Source organism: Arvicola amphibius, chromosome 5 (assembly GCF_903992535.2).
Source record: "Arvicola amphibius chromosome 5, mArvAmp1.2, whole genome shotgun sequence".
NCBI classification, from domain to species: Eukaryota; Metazoa; Chordata; class Mammalia; order Rodentia; family Cricetidae; genus Arvicola; species Arvicola amphibius.
In genome coordinates, this window is record NC_052051.1 from 100,664,860 (window position 1) to 100,678,095 (window position 13,236).

At 38.1% G+C, this 13,236-nt stretch overlaps 1 protein-coding gene across 4 annotated transcripts in view; it reads right to left on the reverse strand.

The window, feature by feature from the left end:
- Nol4 (nucleolar protein 4) overlaps positions 1-13,236 on the reverse strand; it is a 352,858-nt gene that overhangs the window by 252,983 nt on the left and 86,639 nt on the right. For 3 of the 4 annotated variants that reach the window (XM_038330862.1, XM_038330861.1, XM_038330859.1), the window contains exon 2: positions 1,946-2,095. In XM_038330862.1, the coding sequence (XP_038186790.1) occupies positions 1,946-2,095 (150 nt within the window). Of the gene's footprint in view, positions 1-984; positions 1,048-1,945; positions 2,096-13,236 lie in introns of all 4 variants that reach the window. The other variant, XM_038330860.1, reaches the window with a different exon arrangement.

Below are 13,236 nucleotides of genomic sequence, written 5' to 3' on the forward strand. Positions count from 1 at the left end.
AGCTAGACCTAGGAAGAGCTTAAGATACAAGGAACTTTCCTGATATTAGGACAAGGAGAAAAGCTTTAACGTGGAAATAAGAATTAACTTGTGGAAGGAGTACATCTTCTAATAAGACATTCCCAGGAGGAATTATGAGTTTCAAGTGCTGCTTAAGCTTTTGAGACTGTTTCCCCAACCTCAAAATGCAGAAAGGGGTTTTATGAAATGTGGATACAAAATTTCATGTGTTGGAAACATAGTAACAAATTCACTGCAAATGCTTAGCGGTGAGTAATGGCTGTAAACTAGATTGTCCATAGTAACCTAAGCAAACATGAGGTGACAGTTTGGATCTGGTGTTGTTGGCTTGGATTTACAATATTTGATTAATTTATTTTAAAGGCTAAATAATATCAAGTTTCTTTTGGTACCACACCCCCAACAATAAAGGCACTCCCCAAATTTTCATTTTGTTTTGTCTTTTATTTTCATTTAATATGATAGAATTATGTATTCCTGTCACTCACAGTCCTGTCAAGTGCACATAGCTAGTTCATGAGAGTGCATTCCCCTAAGAGTCCACAGTTAGTGATATTAGTAGATCAATATATATTTTTTCTAGTACTATCCAGAGGAACAACCCTAGTTTAGGAGACAGGAGGAATGAGTATGTTCAGTGATATTAGTCTACATACAAGCATCCCAAGATGCTAGGTCACTTTCGTTAGTCATGATAAGAAAGCCTCTTTGGGTGCATAAATCAAAAGGAAGTTTATGTGGCAGAATTATGTATGGAAACTCACACTAGTGCCTGCCCACAAACCATGCAATTTAGGAACAGCCAAGAAACAAAACCGTATAGAAGGAGGGATAAATAACAACATTGTATTATGGGTTATTATGCAGCTACAAGGATTCAATATGACCCTGGCAATATAGCAAAAAATAGTTATGAAAAGAAGCTATTTCTTATGCTCAGAGCTAATTTTCAAACGTATGTACCTGTATTTGAAACTTTGAGCATTTCACACATTTTTCTGTATCTGAAAAAAAAATGGATCCAGACTGATATTGTGTATCAAGTAGCTGAAAACAGTTCATATCAAGGTAGCCAAAAGCGAAGTTCAGTAAGAATTCATAAAAAGAACATTATCCCCACTGCTGAGAAAGCTCTTATAATGTATACTTTGCTCATATTGGCAAAAAGTAATTTATTCTTCGATTTTGCTAGAAAGGATAAAATATCTATAGTAATATGGTTTTATAAAATTTAAATTAAATAAAATGTAGATTAAAATGTGTATATCAAGCTTAGGTACAATTAGTAACTTCAAAACTGAAATATAACTCCATTTTGAAAATGTATATTCCACAATAAAAGAGTTAATTAAATTTGCTTTTCACATAATTTACAATAAAATAGTATATTTCAATTTTTAATTGTTCAAAAGAATTGGTACTATGAAAATAACATACTTTAATATTTTGTTCAGGAAAATTAAGACATACAAAATAACATAAAAATAATGTATAATTTTCTTATCTATGTTGTTATAAGATGGAATAGGAAATATGTAAATACATTCATATGACTTAAGATGGAAGAAATTTGAATGATTATAAAGTTGTTATCTCACAGTACATAATTCAAATATCATGACACATTGAATATACATTTCAAATGTGTCTTCCTGCTTATAGGTGTTTGACTGGGATTATTATACTTTATATATATTTAAAGAAAATATTAAAAGAATTATAGAAACAGGTTTAAACTTATGCAGTAGACCTGTGAGCCTATGACTAAAACAGAAAATAGTAAAATATGGCTTAAGTACTGAGTCGCACTGGGACGTGATCTAATCTGTGTTCGATACCAGACACTACTTTGGCACTTGCGTTAACATCAGACATAGTGACAGAACTCAGAATACATGCTTCCTCTCTCTTCTCTTCCACTTACTGCTTTGTAAGTTCTCTTCTGCCCAGCATGTTTCCGAATTTGTTCTCCATTCGGCCCTGTTTCCACATGCATGGAATAGATGATGTCAAAGAAATCTTCAACCACAGCCACTCGCCTTAAGGACAGCTTCTCATCCACTCCAACGCCATCCTGGAAATGAAACAAGACAAGAACAACAACAAAATGCACATGAGACTGATGAAATTAGTTGCATTTATCAGATGAAGTTGGTTAAACCAAAATATTTTGATGAAATTAACCAAATCATCTCCAAGAAAACTTTTGCCATCTTTCTTCTTTCAAAACAAGGTTTTTTTCTATGTAGTTCAGGCTGGCCTCAATCTCCCAGCTTTGCTGCCTCAGACAGACACCACTACACACAATAGTCCCACAAATCTGTAAACCACCCATACTAAATTTTAAAATGTTCATAAAACTATGGTTAATATGAAGTAAATCATAAATGCCCATCTCTTCCATCAATGAGTTCCTAGCCATCAGCATAATTTTTCTAAATTATAAATTATATTTTAGGACCTGGTAATTATTACTGTACTAATACCACTCCAGAGTCTGCTCAAACCATGCAAACTATATTTGAGCTGTTGGGTCACGACTGTTGTATTTAGTAAATAAGAGACAAGGATCAAATGTAGAGCGTTACCTCCAAACATCATAACTTAAGATAACAACAAGCATCTCTGTCCAACTGGAGACGGAGTGGCAGATGCAGCAAGAGTTAGAATGCCGCTCTCTAAGGCAGTGGTTCTCAACCTGTGGATCAGGGGCCCTTTGGGGATCAAATGACCCTTTCACCAAGACTGTATATCAGATAACCTGCATATCAGGTTTTTACATTACATGTAATTTACATTACAATTCATGACAGTAGCAAAATTACCATAATAAAGTAGCAACAAAAATAGTTTTTTTTATTTTATTCTTTTAAAACAATGTTTTTTATTTTACATATCAATACCAGCTACCCTCCCTCCTTCCTTCTGTTACCCCAACCTTCCTCCAGCCCACCCCTATTCACTCCTCAGAGAGGGTGAGACCTCCCATGGGGAGTCAACAAAGTCTGTTCCATCACTTGAGGAAGGACCAAGGCCCGTATCTAGGTATCCCTCCATAGGGAATAGGCTCGAAAAAGTCAGTTCATGCACTAGGTATAAATACTGGTTCCATTGCCAGTAGCTCCAGAAACTGCCCAAGCCACACAACTGCCACTCATATTCATTCAGAGAATCTAGTTCAGTCCTATGCAGGTTCCCCAGCTGCCAGTTCAGAGTCAGTGACCTAGATTAGGTCGGCTATTTCTGTGGGTTTTCCATCTTGGTTTGACCCCTTTGCCCATATTATGGCTTCTCCCTCTCTACGCCTGGACTCCAGAAGTTCAGCACTGTGCTTGGCTGTGGATCTCTGCACCTGCTTCCATCAGTTACTGGATAAGTTCTACGATGACAATTAAGGTAGTAATCAATCTGATTACAGGGGAAGGGCAGTTTAGGTACCCTCTCCAGTATTGTTTAGATTCTTAACTAAGGTCATCCTTGTGGTTTCCTGTGAGATTCCTTAGTTCCAGGTTTCTTGCTAACCCCATAATGGCTCCCTCTATCAAGATATCTCTACTCAGCACTCAAAAAAATAATAACATCTTGAAATCTGCAGGCAAATGGATGGAACTGGGAAATAAAACAAACAAACAAACAAACAAAACCACAAAATCATTTTGAGTGAGGTAACCCAGACCCAGAAACACAAATACAGTATGTACTCACTCATTAGTGGATATTAGACAAAAAGCAAAGGATAGCCGGCCAACAGTCCACAACCCAGAGAAGCCAGGAAACAAGAAGGACCCTAAGAGAGACATACATGGATCCCCCTAGGAGGGGGAAGTAGACACAATCTCCTGAGTAAATTGGGAGAGATTGAGAGGGTGTAAGGGAGTGGAAAGGAGACAAGGGAAGTGGGGAGAAGAACGTGAAGAATTTGAAAGGTTGAGATGGGAAAGGACAGAAAGGAACAGCAAGAAAATGAAAATAATTTTATGGTTGGGGTCAGCAACCATAAGGAACTGTATTAAAGGGTCACAGCAATAGGGAGGTTGAGAAGCACTGCTTTAAGGAATACCTAGTGTGTGAACAATGGATCTCCCAAATAAATACACATCGAGCGAATTGCTTATATGTGTCTGAATCCAAGTTTTCACAGCTGTAAAATGGGGACAATAGAAGCTGTTTCAAGGAGCATTGTGAGCACTAAGGGAAATCAGATATGTAAAGCATGTGACCCAATCTGTCAAGCTATAAACCTTCAATTAATGTTGGCAGCACCTGCCATTTTAATAATCATATTACAATATAATTAAGGTCTTGTAGGGGTGCCAAGGATCACCATGTTTTTTCCTGTTCAGAAAACTCCTTGGAGGAAATATAACTTGACATATAGGGAGGTTTTTATGTTTCAGCAGAGCAATGTCCAACCAAAAATAAAGATTTGAAATGGATACTAAATCATATTAAACAGGAGGCTTGAGACATTATAAGAGATTAATATCCCATGAAAAAAATGATCTTAAGTGACTGCAGCATAAAATCCATTCCTATTTGCAAAACCTATCTACACCCACATTCACATGCATACACCCGCTCGCACACACACACATATATGTATATAAACACATACACATAGTGTTCCTGAAAATAACCTGCTGTAATGATCTTGCCATTGTTGCTTGAAAACACTGTGAATAGTCTTCCCCAGGGAAAAGCACATCAGTTGATTATCCAATAGTCAATGATCAGCTCTGATAATACAATAAGCAACATAATACAGAGTATATACATACAAACATACACAAACATACATACAGTTAGCATTTTTTAAAAAAAAAAGTAGTGAATTTTAAAGAAAATAAGGGTGGGTACAAGGGAGAATTTGGGGGAAGGAAAAGAAAGGGAGAAATGATGTAATTTAATATCAATTTGTTTTGAGATATTTGATAACATCATGTAAAGATATGTCACCGTGATCAGTTTAATAAAAATTTAAAAGCTAAACAGTCAATAGCTAGGCAGGAGGTATAACAGGTTCTTCTGGACAGAGAGAACTCTGGGAAGAAGAGAGACAGAGTCACCAGCCAGACACTCAGGGAGCAAGCATACAGAAGGAGAGGTAAGAGCCACAAGTCATGTGGCAACCTACAGATGAACAGAAATGGGTTAATGTAAGTTGTAAGGGCTAGTGGAATAAGCCTAAGCTATAGGCTGAACTTTTATAATTAATAATAAGTTTTTATGTCATTATTTTGCAAGCTGGTGACCTGAAGAAAAATCCCTCTTCATCAATTTTTAATTAATAATAATGCTATGAAAGGGGAATTACTTAAAGTAAGTTTTAAGCAGTCAGTGACTGAAAGGCAAGATTATCTTCCATAGCAAGGCTGAGCTACTGTGAAACAGAAGTCGAGTCAACATCTATTTTTCTTACACCTAACTTTTACTTGTGCATTTGAAATTTGCAGTAGGCTTTGAATGTAGCAGAGCCTGGAGCAGCATGCTTATATAATGTCATATATGAGATTGCAGTGTAGGTTAAACTATCAGGTCTTTTACCACCATTCAGTTTGAAGTGTTTGTTCCCTCACACATCACGTGTGATGCTGACAGTTTTGAGTTTGGCTTCAGATCTTTCTCATATCTCTTTTTTAAAGTCTAGGGGAACCCTTTCCATATGGAGTTCCTCAGAATAGTACCACTATGCCTTGAGACACAAGATCAGTACTTAGCAAGGACTACGCAGAACTCAACAGTGAACTTCCTGAAAAGACTCAGCTTAAAGGGCAGTGTGCAAGAAAGCACAACTGGTCCCAGAGGTACCATACTAGACTGCATCCCCCGTCTTCAAACAACATCCATCCTCCTAAGTGTAAATCTAAATTCTGACTCTGTCCACGAGTAAAGTCATCCATGAAACTTTATCTGCTTTTCTCTACGTTATAACATTTGTACGGTATCTACTCCTGTTTGTTTGCTGAAAAATCAAATGCACAATTTGTAAAATCTTATGAATGGAGGTAATGTATTTTTTTTCAGAGATTCATTTGAAACTTACACATTTACCTTCTTAAATCTAAGAACAGTTCCTACTCCTGCACTGAGGCTATTCACCCAGAGGGGTGAGTGTGTGCCCACCTGGCCTGAGGGGAGTGCTGGGCACCTCCAGCTCCGGCTGCAGGAGCTTCTTTGTTCTACACGATCCTGCCTCCCCAAAGCCTCCCCTATTGTCTGTGAGGTCCTTGGCCCAGGAACAGTTCCTGCTCTTGCACTGAGGAGATCCACCCAGAGTAAGTCACAGCATAGATTGGACCAAGATGCCAAGACTCTCCTGGCGGCATTTGAAGCAAGAGATGGGCAGGCGACAGTGCAAGAATTCCTTCAACAACCTGAAAGGCAACATGGACTATTCCAGAAGAAGTAGAAGAAATCGACTTTAAAGTAACATTCTGAAAATAATAGAGGACATTAAACAGGTTGTGAAAAACTGCTGTAAAAAATGGAGAAGACAAATAAAAAGGTAGAAGAAATTAATAAATCTATCAAAGAAACCCAAGAAAACCAAGATAAAGCAAACAAACAGGTAATGGAAACAGTTCAAGACTTGGAAAATTAAATGGAAGTAATGAAGAAAACACAAACTGAGGGAATGCTGGATATGGAAAATCTGGGTAAACGAACAGGAACTACAGAGACAAATATAACCATCAGAATACAAGAGATAGAAGAAAGAATCTCAGACACTGAAGCTACTATAGAGGAAATAAACTCATTCATTAAAGAAAATAATAAATCCAACAAATTCTTAACACAAAACATCCAGGAAATCTGGGACACTGAAAAGACCAAACCTAAGGATAATAGGAGTAGAAGAAGGAGATGTTGGCCAATGGTATCGAATAGAGGACCCAGATATTAACCCACAAACCTATGAACACGTGATTTCCGACAAAGTAGTTAAAATTATAAACTGGAAGAAAGAAAGCATCTTTAACAAATGGTTCTGGCAGAACTGGATGTCAACCTGTAGAAGAATGAATATAGATCCATATCCATCACCATGCACAAAACTCAAGTCCAAATGGATTAAGACCTTAATATAAATCTGACCACACTGAACCTGATAGAAGAGAAAGAGGGAAGTAGTCTGCAACACATGGGCACAAGAGACTGCTTCTTACGTACAACTCCAGTAGTACAGACAATAAGAGCAACAATGAATAAATGGGACCTCCTGAAACTGAGAAGCTTCTGTAAAGCAAAGGACACTGTCATTAAGACAAAAAGGCAACCTACTGAATGGGAGAAGATCTTCACCAACCCTGCATCAGAAAAAGGTCTGATCTCCAAAATATATAAAGAATCAAAAAACTAGACATTAAAACTCTAACCAAGTTAAAAAATTGAGGTACTGAACTGAACAGAGAATTCTCAACAGAAGTTCAAATGGCCAAAGGACACCTAAGGTCATGCTAAACCTCCTTAGCAATCAGGAAAATACAAATCAAAACAACTTTAAGATACCATCTTACACCTGCCAGAACAGATAGAATCAAAAACAGCAATGATAGCCTATGCTGGAGAGGTTGTACAGTAAGGGGGACACTCATCCATTGTTGGTGGGAATGCAAACCACTTTGGAAATCGGTGTGGCAGTTTCTCAGGAAATTGGGAGTCAACCTACCTCAGGATCTCACAGTTCCACTCTTGGGAATATACCCAAAAGATGTCCAACCATACTACAAAAGCATTTTTGAACTATGTTCACAGCAGAAATATTTGTAATAGCCAGAACCTGAAAACAACCTAGGTGTCCCTCAATAGAAGAATGGATAAAGAAGCTGTGGCACATATACACCTTAAAGTTCTACTCAGCGGTAAAAAACAATGACATCTTGAATTTTACATGCAAATGCGTGGAAATAGAAAGCACTTCACTGAGTGAGATAACACAGACCCAAAAAGAGGAATATGGTATATACTCATAAGTGGATGCTAGCCATAAACAAAGGACATTGAGCCTATAGTTCATGATCCTAGAGAAGCTAAATAAGAAGGTGAACCCAAAGAAAAACATATATTTATCTTCCTGGATATTGGAAGTAGACAAGATTTCCGGGCAAAAGTTGGGAGCAGAGGGTGGGGTGGGGTGGGGGAAAGGGAGATGGGGAGAGAGAAGGGAAAAGGGGAGGATCTGGAAGAGCTTGGGGGAATGGGATGTTGAGATGGAGGAAGGTTGGATATGGGAGCAGGGAAGAAGTTATTTTAACTAAGGGAGCCATTTTAGGGTTGGCAAGAGACTTGGTTCTATAGGGGTTCCCTGGTGTCCAAGGGGATTTCCCCAGCTAGGTCCGTGGGCAGAAGAGGAGACGGCGCCTGAACTGGCCTTCTCCCGTAGCCACACTGATGAATATCTTGCATGTCACCATAGAGCCTTCATCTGGCGATGGATGGAGATAGAGACAGAGACCCACATTGGAGCACTGGACTGAGCTCCCAAGGCCCAGATGAAGAGCAGAAGGAGGGAGAACATGAGCAAGGAAGTCAGGACCGGGAGGGGTCCGTCCACCCACGGAGAGGGCGAGACTGATCTAATGGGAGCTCACCAAGGCCAGCTGGACTGGGGCTGATGGAGCATGTGATCAAACTGGACTTTCTGAATGTGGCTGACAATGAGGGAGGACTGAGAAGCTAATGATAATGACTTCGGATTTTGATTCTACTGCATGTACTGGGCTTTTGGGAGCCTACTCTGTTTGGATTCACACCTTCCTAGACCTGGGTGGAGAGGGGGGCCTTGGACTTCCCATAGGGCAGGGCATCCTGACTTCTCTTAGGACTGGAGAACAAGGGGGAAGGGGAGTTGGGGGAGTGGGAGGGAAATGAGAAGATGGGAGGAGGTGGAATTTTTTAATAAATAAATAAAACAAAAACAGAAACAAAAAAATCTAAAATCATAACCTATTTATCCATTTATCAAGTATCTGAAGATACTATTGCCGAGCCTGTGTTAGTTACTAGAATTATCAAGATGTGCATACACATACATATATATGTGCATATATACATGTATATACCTTGATATAACATATACCTTTATATATATATATATATATATATATATATATATATATAATTGAAGACTTGATGATACCCACTGTCTAGTACAAGAAAGGGAAATTAAAGAAATGATTTCTGGGTGATAAATTTTTGTTACTCAATATAACAGTTTGCTTAACAAAACAAATTGATTTTTTTTTTCATAGTATGGTAAGTCAGAAGTCCAAAGTCAGGTGCCAACCATGTTCCATTCCATCTGGAATACCCAGAGGAAAACAAATCACTCCTCCTGGGTTTCTGGCTACTAACCTTCTACGGTTGGGCATTCAAAACACTGCCTTCTCTTCCATATGCCTCTCTTATGCCTATCTTTCTTAATATGGAGATTTATGATAACATTAAAACCCAGTAGGAACTGAGGAGATGGCTTGAGAGGACACAAAACCATGTAAAGCCAGGCAGGGTGGTACACTCCTGTAATTTCAGTATTCCTTTGATGAGATGAAAGACAGAGTCAGGGGAAATCCCATCGTGGAACAGTATCAAATTCTACCCCTAGCCAAGGAGTTATTGGCAACTAACAGCTGTTTGGAGAAGGGGAGTGAGCTTTCTTTAAGGGAGCACTTTCCTAGCATTGTAATGAGCATATTACAGGGGATGCTTATACCCCAGGAGCACATAGGCAGCTTGAGTACATTACAGGGGATGGTTATACCCCAGGACCATATAGACAGCTTGAGTACCTTACAGTGGATGGTTATACCCCAGGAGCACATAGGCAGCTTGAGGACATTACAGTGGATGGTTATACCCCAGGAGCACATAGACAGCTTGAGCATATTATAGTGGATGGGTATATCCCAGGAGCATGTAGACAGCACAAGCTGGAATAGATAGGTTTTACAAAGAAACAGGACAAAAAGCTCTGTGGGAAGTAATGAGAGCACAGTTTTGGGAGGAGCCAGGGGTGGGTGACTAAATGATTAAAATAAATGTTGTGAAATTGTCAGATAATTAATACAAATATCAAAGTTGGAAATGATCATGGTGACAATTTTTCTCTAGATGCTGCTCAAAAAGCAAGTGAACATAAAGATGGGAAGTGTAAATCAGAAGATTACTAAGACACCACTTCACATTAGCTGACTTTCCCAGAATGAAAAGATGTGTTGAGGATTTAGAGACATCAGAACCCTCATACAAGCTGACTAAAATGCTAAGCTGTACAGTACAGTGACTCCTTAGACAATTCAACAGTAACTCAGCATTTATTAAGATAGATTTTCCAGATTACCTAACTGGTCTCCACTAATATATATTCAAGAGGAATGATAAACCAAGTACATTCAATATTTGCACAAATATCAATAACAGCATTTATTTGCTTTTTCTGAGGTATTTAATTACAGCAACATAAAATAATTAGCACACTAGTATATTATAAATTTATTGCAAAAATATGTTGAGTCAAAATATTGTAGAGAACACTAATAACTTACACTTTCTTTGTGAAGAGATAGTTATAGCCAGTCAACAACTGATGAACAGCTGCACTCCCAAGATCATCCAAGGCTTTGTATCTTCGAATCTCAAGTCCCTTAGCTTAGTTGTGTGCACTTTCTTCTCCTCTGTTAATTTTCTCTAAGCACAAAAATCTCTCCCACACTTACTCACTTTGGCTGTGTATCTCTTCTCTTTGTCTCACTCTCCTCTACAGCCCTCGGCTGAACTTTCATTATATACATTGGGTCATCAAGAAGCCTGTATTTTGTTTTTCTTTTATTAATGGTCTTTTTAAATAGTATATCTGGATTACAGTATCCTCCCCACCCACTCCTGTCTGTATCCATTCCCCCTTTATCTCTCTTTAGGAAACTAGGTTTCTAAGGAATTAATGTACTACAAAATATAATATAATGATAGCACAAAAATAAACACTTAAGAATAGACAAACAGCAACATCAAAAACCAGAAGTAAAAGAGCCCAAGTAAAAGCACAGGAAACAGACTACAAACTAAGAGACTCACTTACTATCACACTTAAAAATCACATAAAGCACAAAACAAAACACAAAACAAATGGCTTGTAGGGTTAAAAATGAAGAGAAGAAAAAATTAACATAAAAGACAAAATTTAAGAAAATAAAAAGTCCTGACATGATTATCTTGTCACCAAATGAAGCTTCCAGTACCTGCAATAGTTTACACCTAATAGACAAGTTGGTCAAAGGGTTCGCGTGTTAATCAGGCTGTTACCAAGACTATATGTTGTTCTTTACAAATTGACAGGGAGGGTCAATGATAACTGACCCTCTGAAGTTAACACCTTCACAACTAAATAAAAATGGAGAAGTCAAGCTGGTGCCTCCATAAAACCTTCATGCCTATGGGCTAGTGTGTGTGGTGCCTGAAGATATTCTGCATGCTACCAACACAGCTACTAACTTTTCAATATACCACGGAGACTGCCTGTAAGATACGCTAGGACAATGGTGGAACAAAGCTTGTGTGAATAAGCAATCAATATTTGAATTGACTTAATACCTACTTCTTGAGATGGAACCCATACTGAATGTGGCTGAGTAACCAAGAATCTGAAACTAGATAGCACAAAGGCTTAAAGTCAAATATTCCTGTTCTACTAAAAGATTTTGGGAATGAATGACTCTTAATGATATTCTGCTATGCTCAGTGATTAATGTCTTGCTGAGCCATCATCAAAGAAGATTCCTCCTGCAGCAGATAGGAAAAATACAAAGACCCACAGTCAAACAATATGCAGAAAGTGAAAGACCTTGGAATACTCAGTCCTAAATGGGATATCTCCATCAAATCTCTCTCCTCAAGGGCCAGAGAACCCTGCAGAAGAGGAAGTAGAAAGGGCATACAGGCAGAAGTGATGGAGGACTCCAAGGAAACAAGGCTTTCTAAACACAGTAGTACAGCTACATGTATGGACTCACAGAGACTGTACTGTATGCACAGGGGCTGCATGGGTCTGTACCAGATTGAATCATAGTTCTGAGATGAGAAATGGACATCCTTAACCCAGAGCTATTTTCAATTGATAGCCACTTGCAAATGAAAATTTAGCTTTTTTCCAAGGGAGTTTCACTGGGGAAACAAACTAGGCTGCATATCCAGCAGATAGTGGCCAATAGAAAATGAACTCAACATCACATTTTGAAGTTTCTTGCCTCATAAAACCAGCACCTTTAATATCTAAATGTAGAATTCTAAAGTTCTTTGAAATAAAAAGTGTGTGCCTGTGGCATTACCATATAAGTGAACAGTATTCTGACAAACAAAGGATGAAGCATTAATCATGATAAGCTGTAAATGAACGTGGAAGATACTGAGTAAGAGAAATGAGACGCAGAAGAACCATTGTATGGTTCAGTTCATATGAAGGACCTGACATAGCGAAATTAAGGTAAACATAAATTTGACAAATTTAACTCTAGAAAAGGGAGAATAAAGACTTAATATTAATGTTTAATGCTTTAAAGAAGAATAAAATTATTCTAAATTTAGATAAGAGTGATTGTTGTGCAACCCTCTGAACTTATTGAAAACACCGAATTTTACCTTTAAATGATGACTAGTATGGTATATGAACTATTTTCAACAGCACTGTTAAATTACAGTATCTAATAACTTGGGATGTTGAGCACAAGGATATGTGGGAAGAAAGTAAGATGAGGCGGATGAGATATTACGTAGATCAGAGGCAAAGAACTGGTCTCATGCGCATGAGGCCATGTGTTTCACCCTTAAATAATGTACAATCAAACTGTCCACCTAAATGCTGATGCTGAGCAGCGTTGCTGAGTGGCTCAAACTAAACTGTAACAGAAGCAGATGTGGGGTGGGCTGTTAAACACTGGACAAAGGTCTCATAAAGGAAATACCCGAGTGCATAAGATTATAAACTTTACTGGACTAAAAAATGGGTGGCTTATAACTTTACATAATAATAAAATATATTTTCATGATAAATTCTATGTAGGAGACTAATTCTCACAGGATGTTTTCATGGACTTCTTTGTTTAGCTGACCTATGGCTTTGCTTGGTGTGTGAGATGACAATAAAATTTCATCTAAATCACCCTTATTTTCTCAATACTTTTGTATATTAATGTGGTGTTTGATTAACTGTTATATATTTCC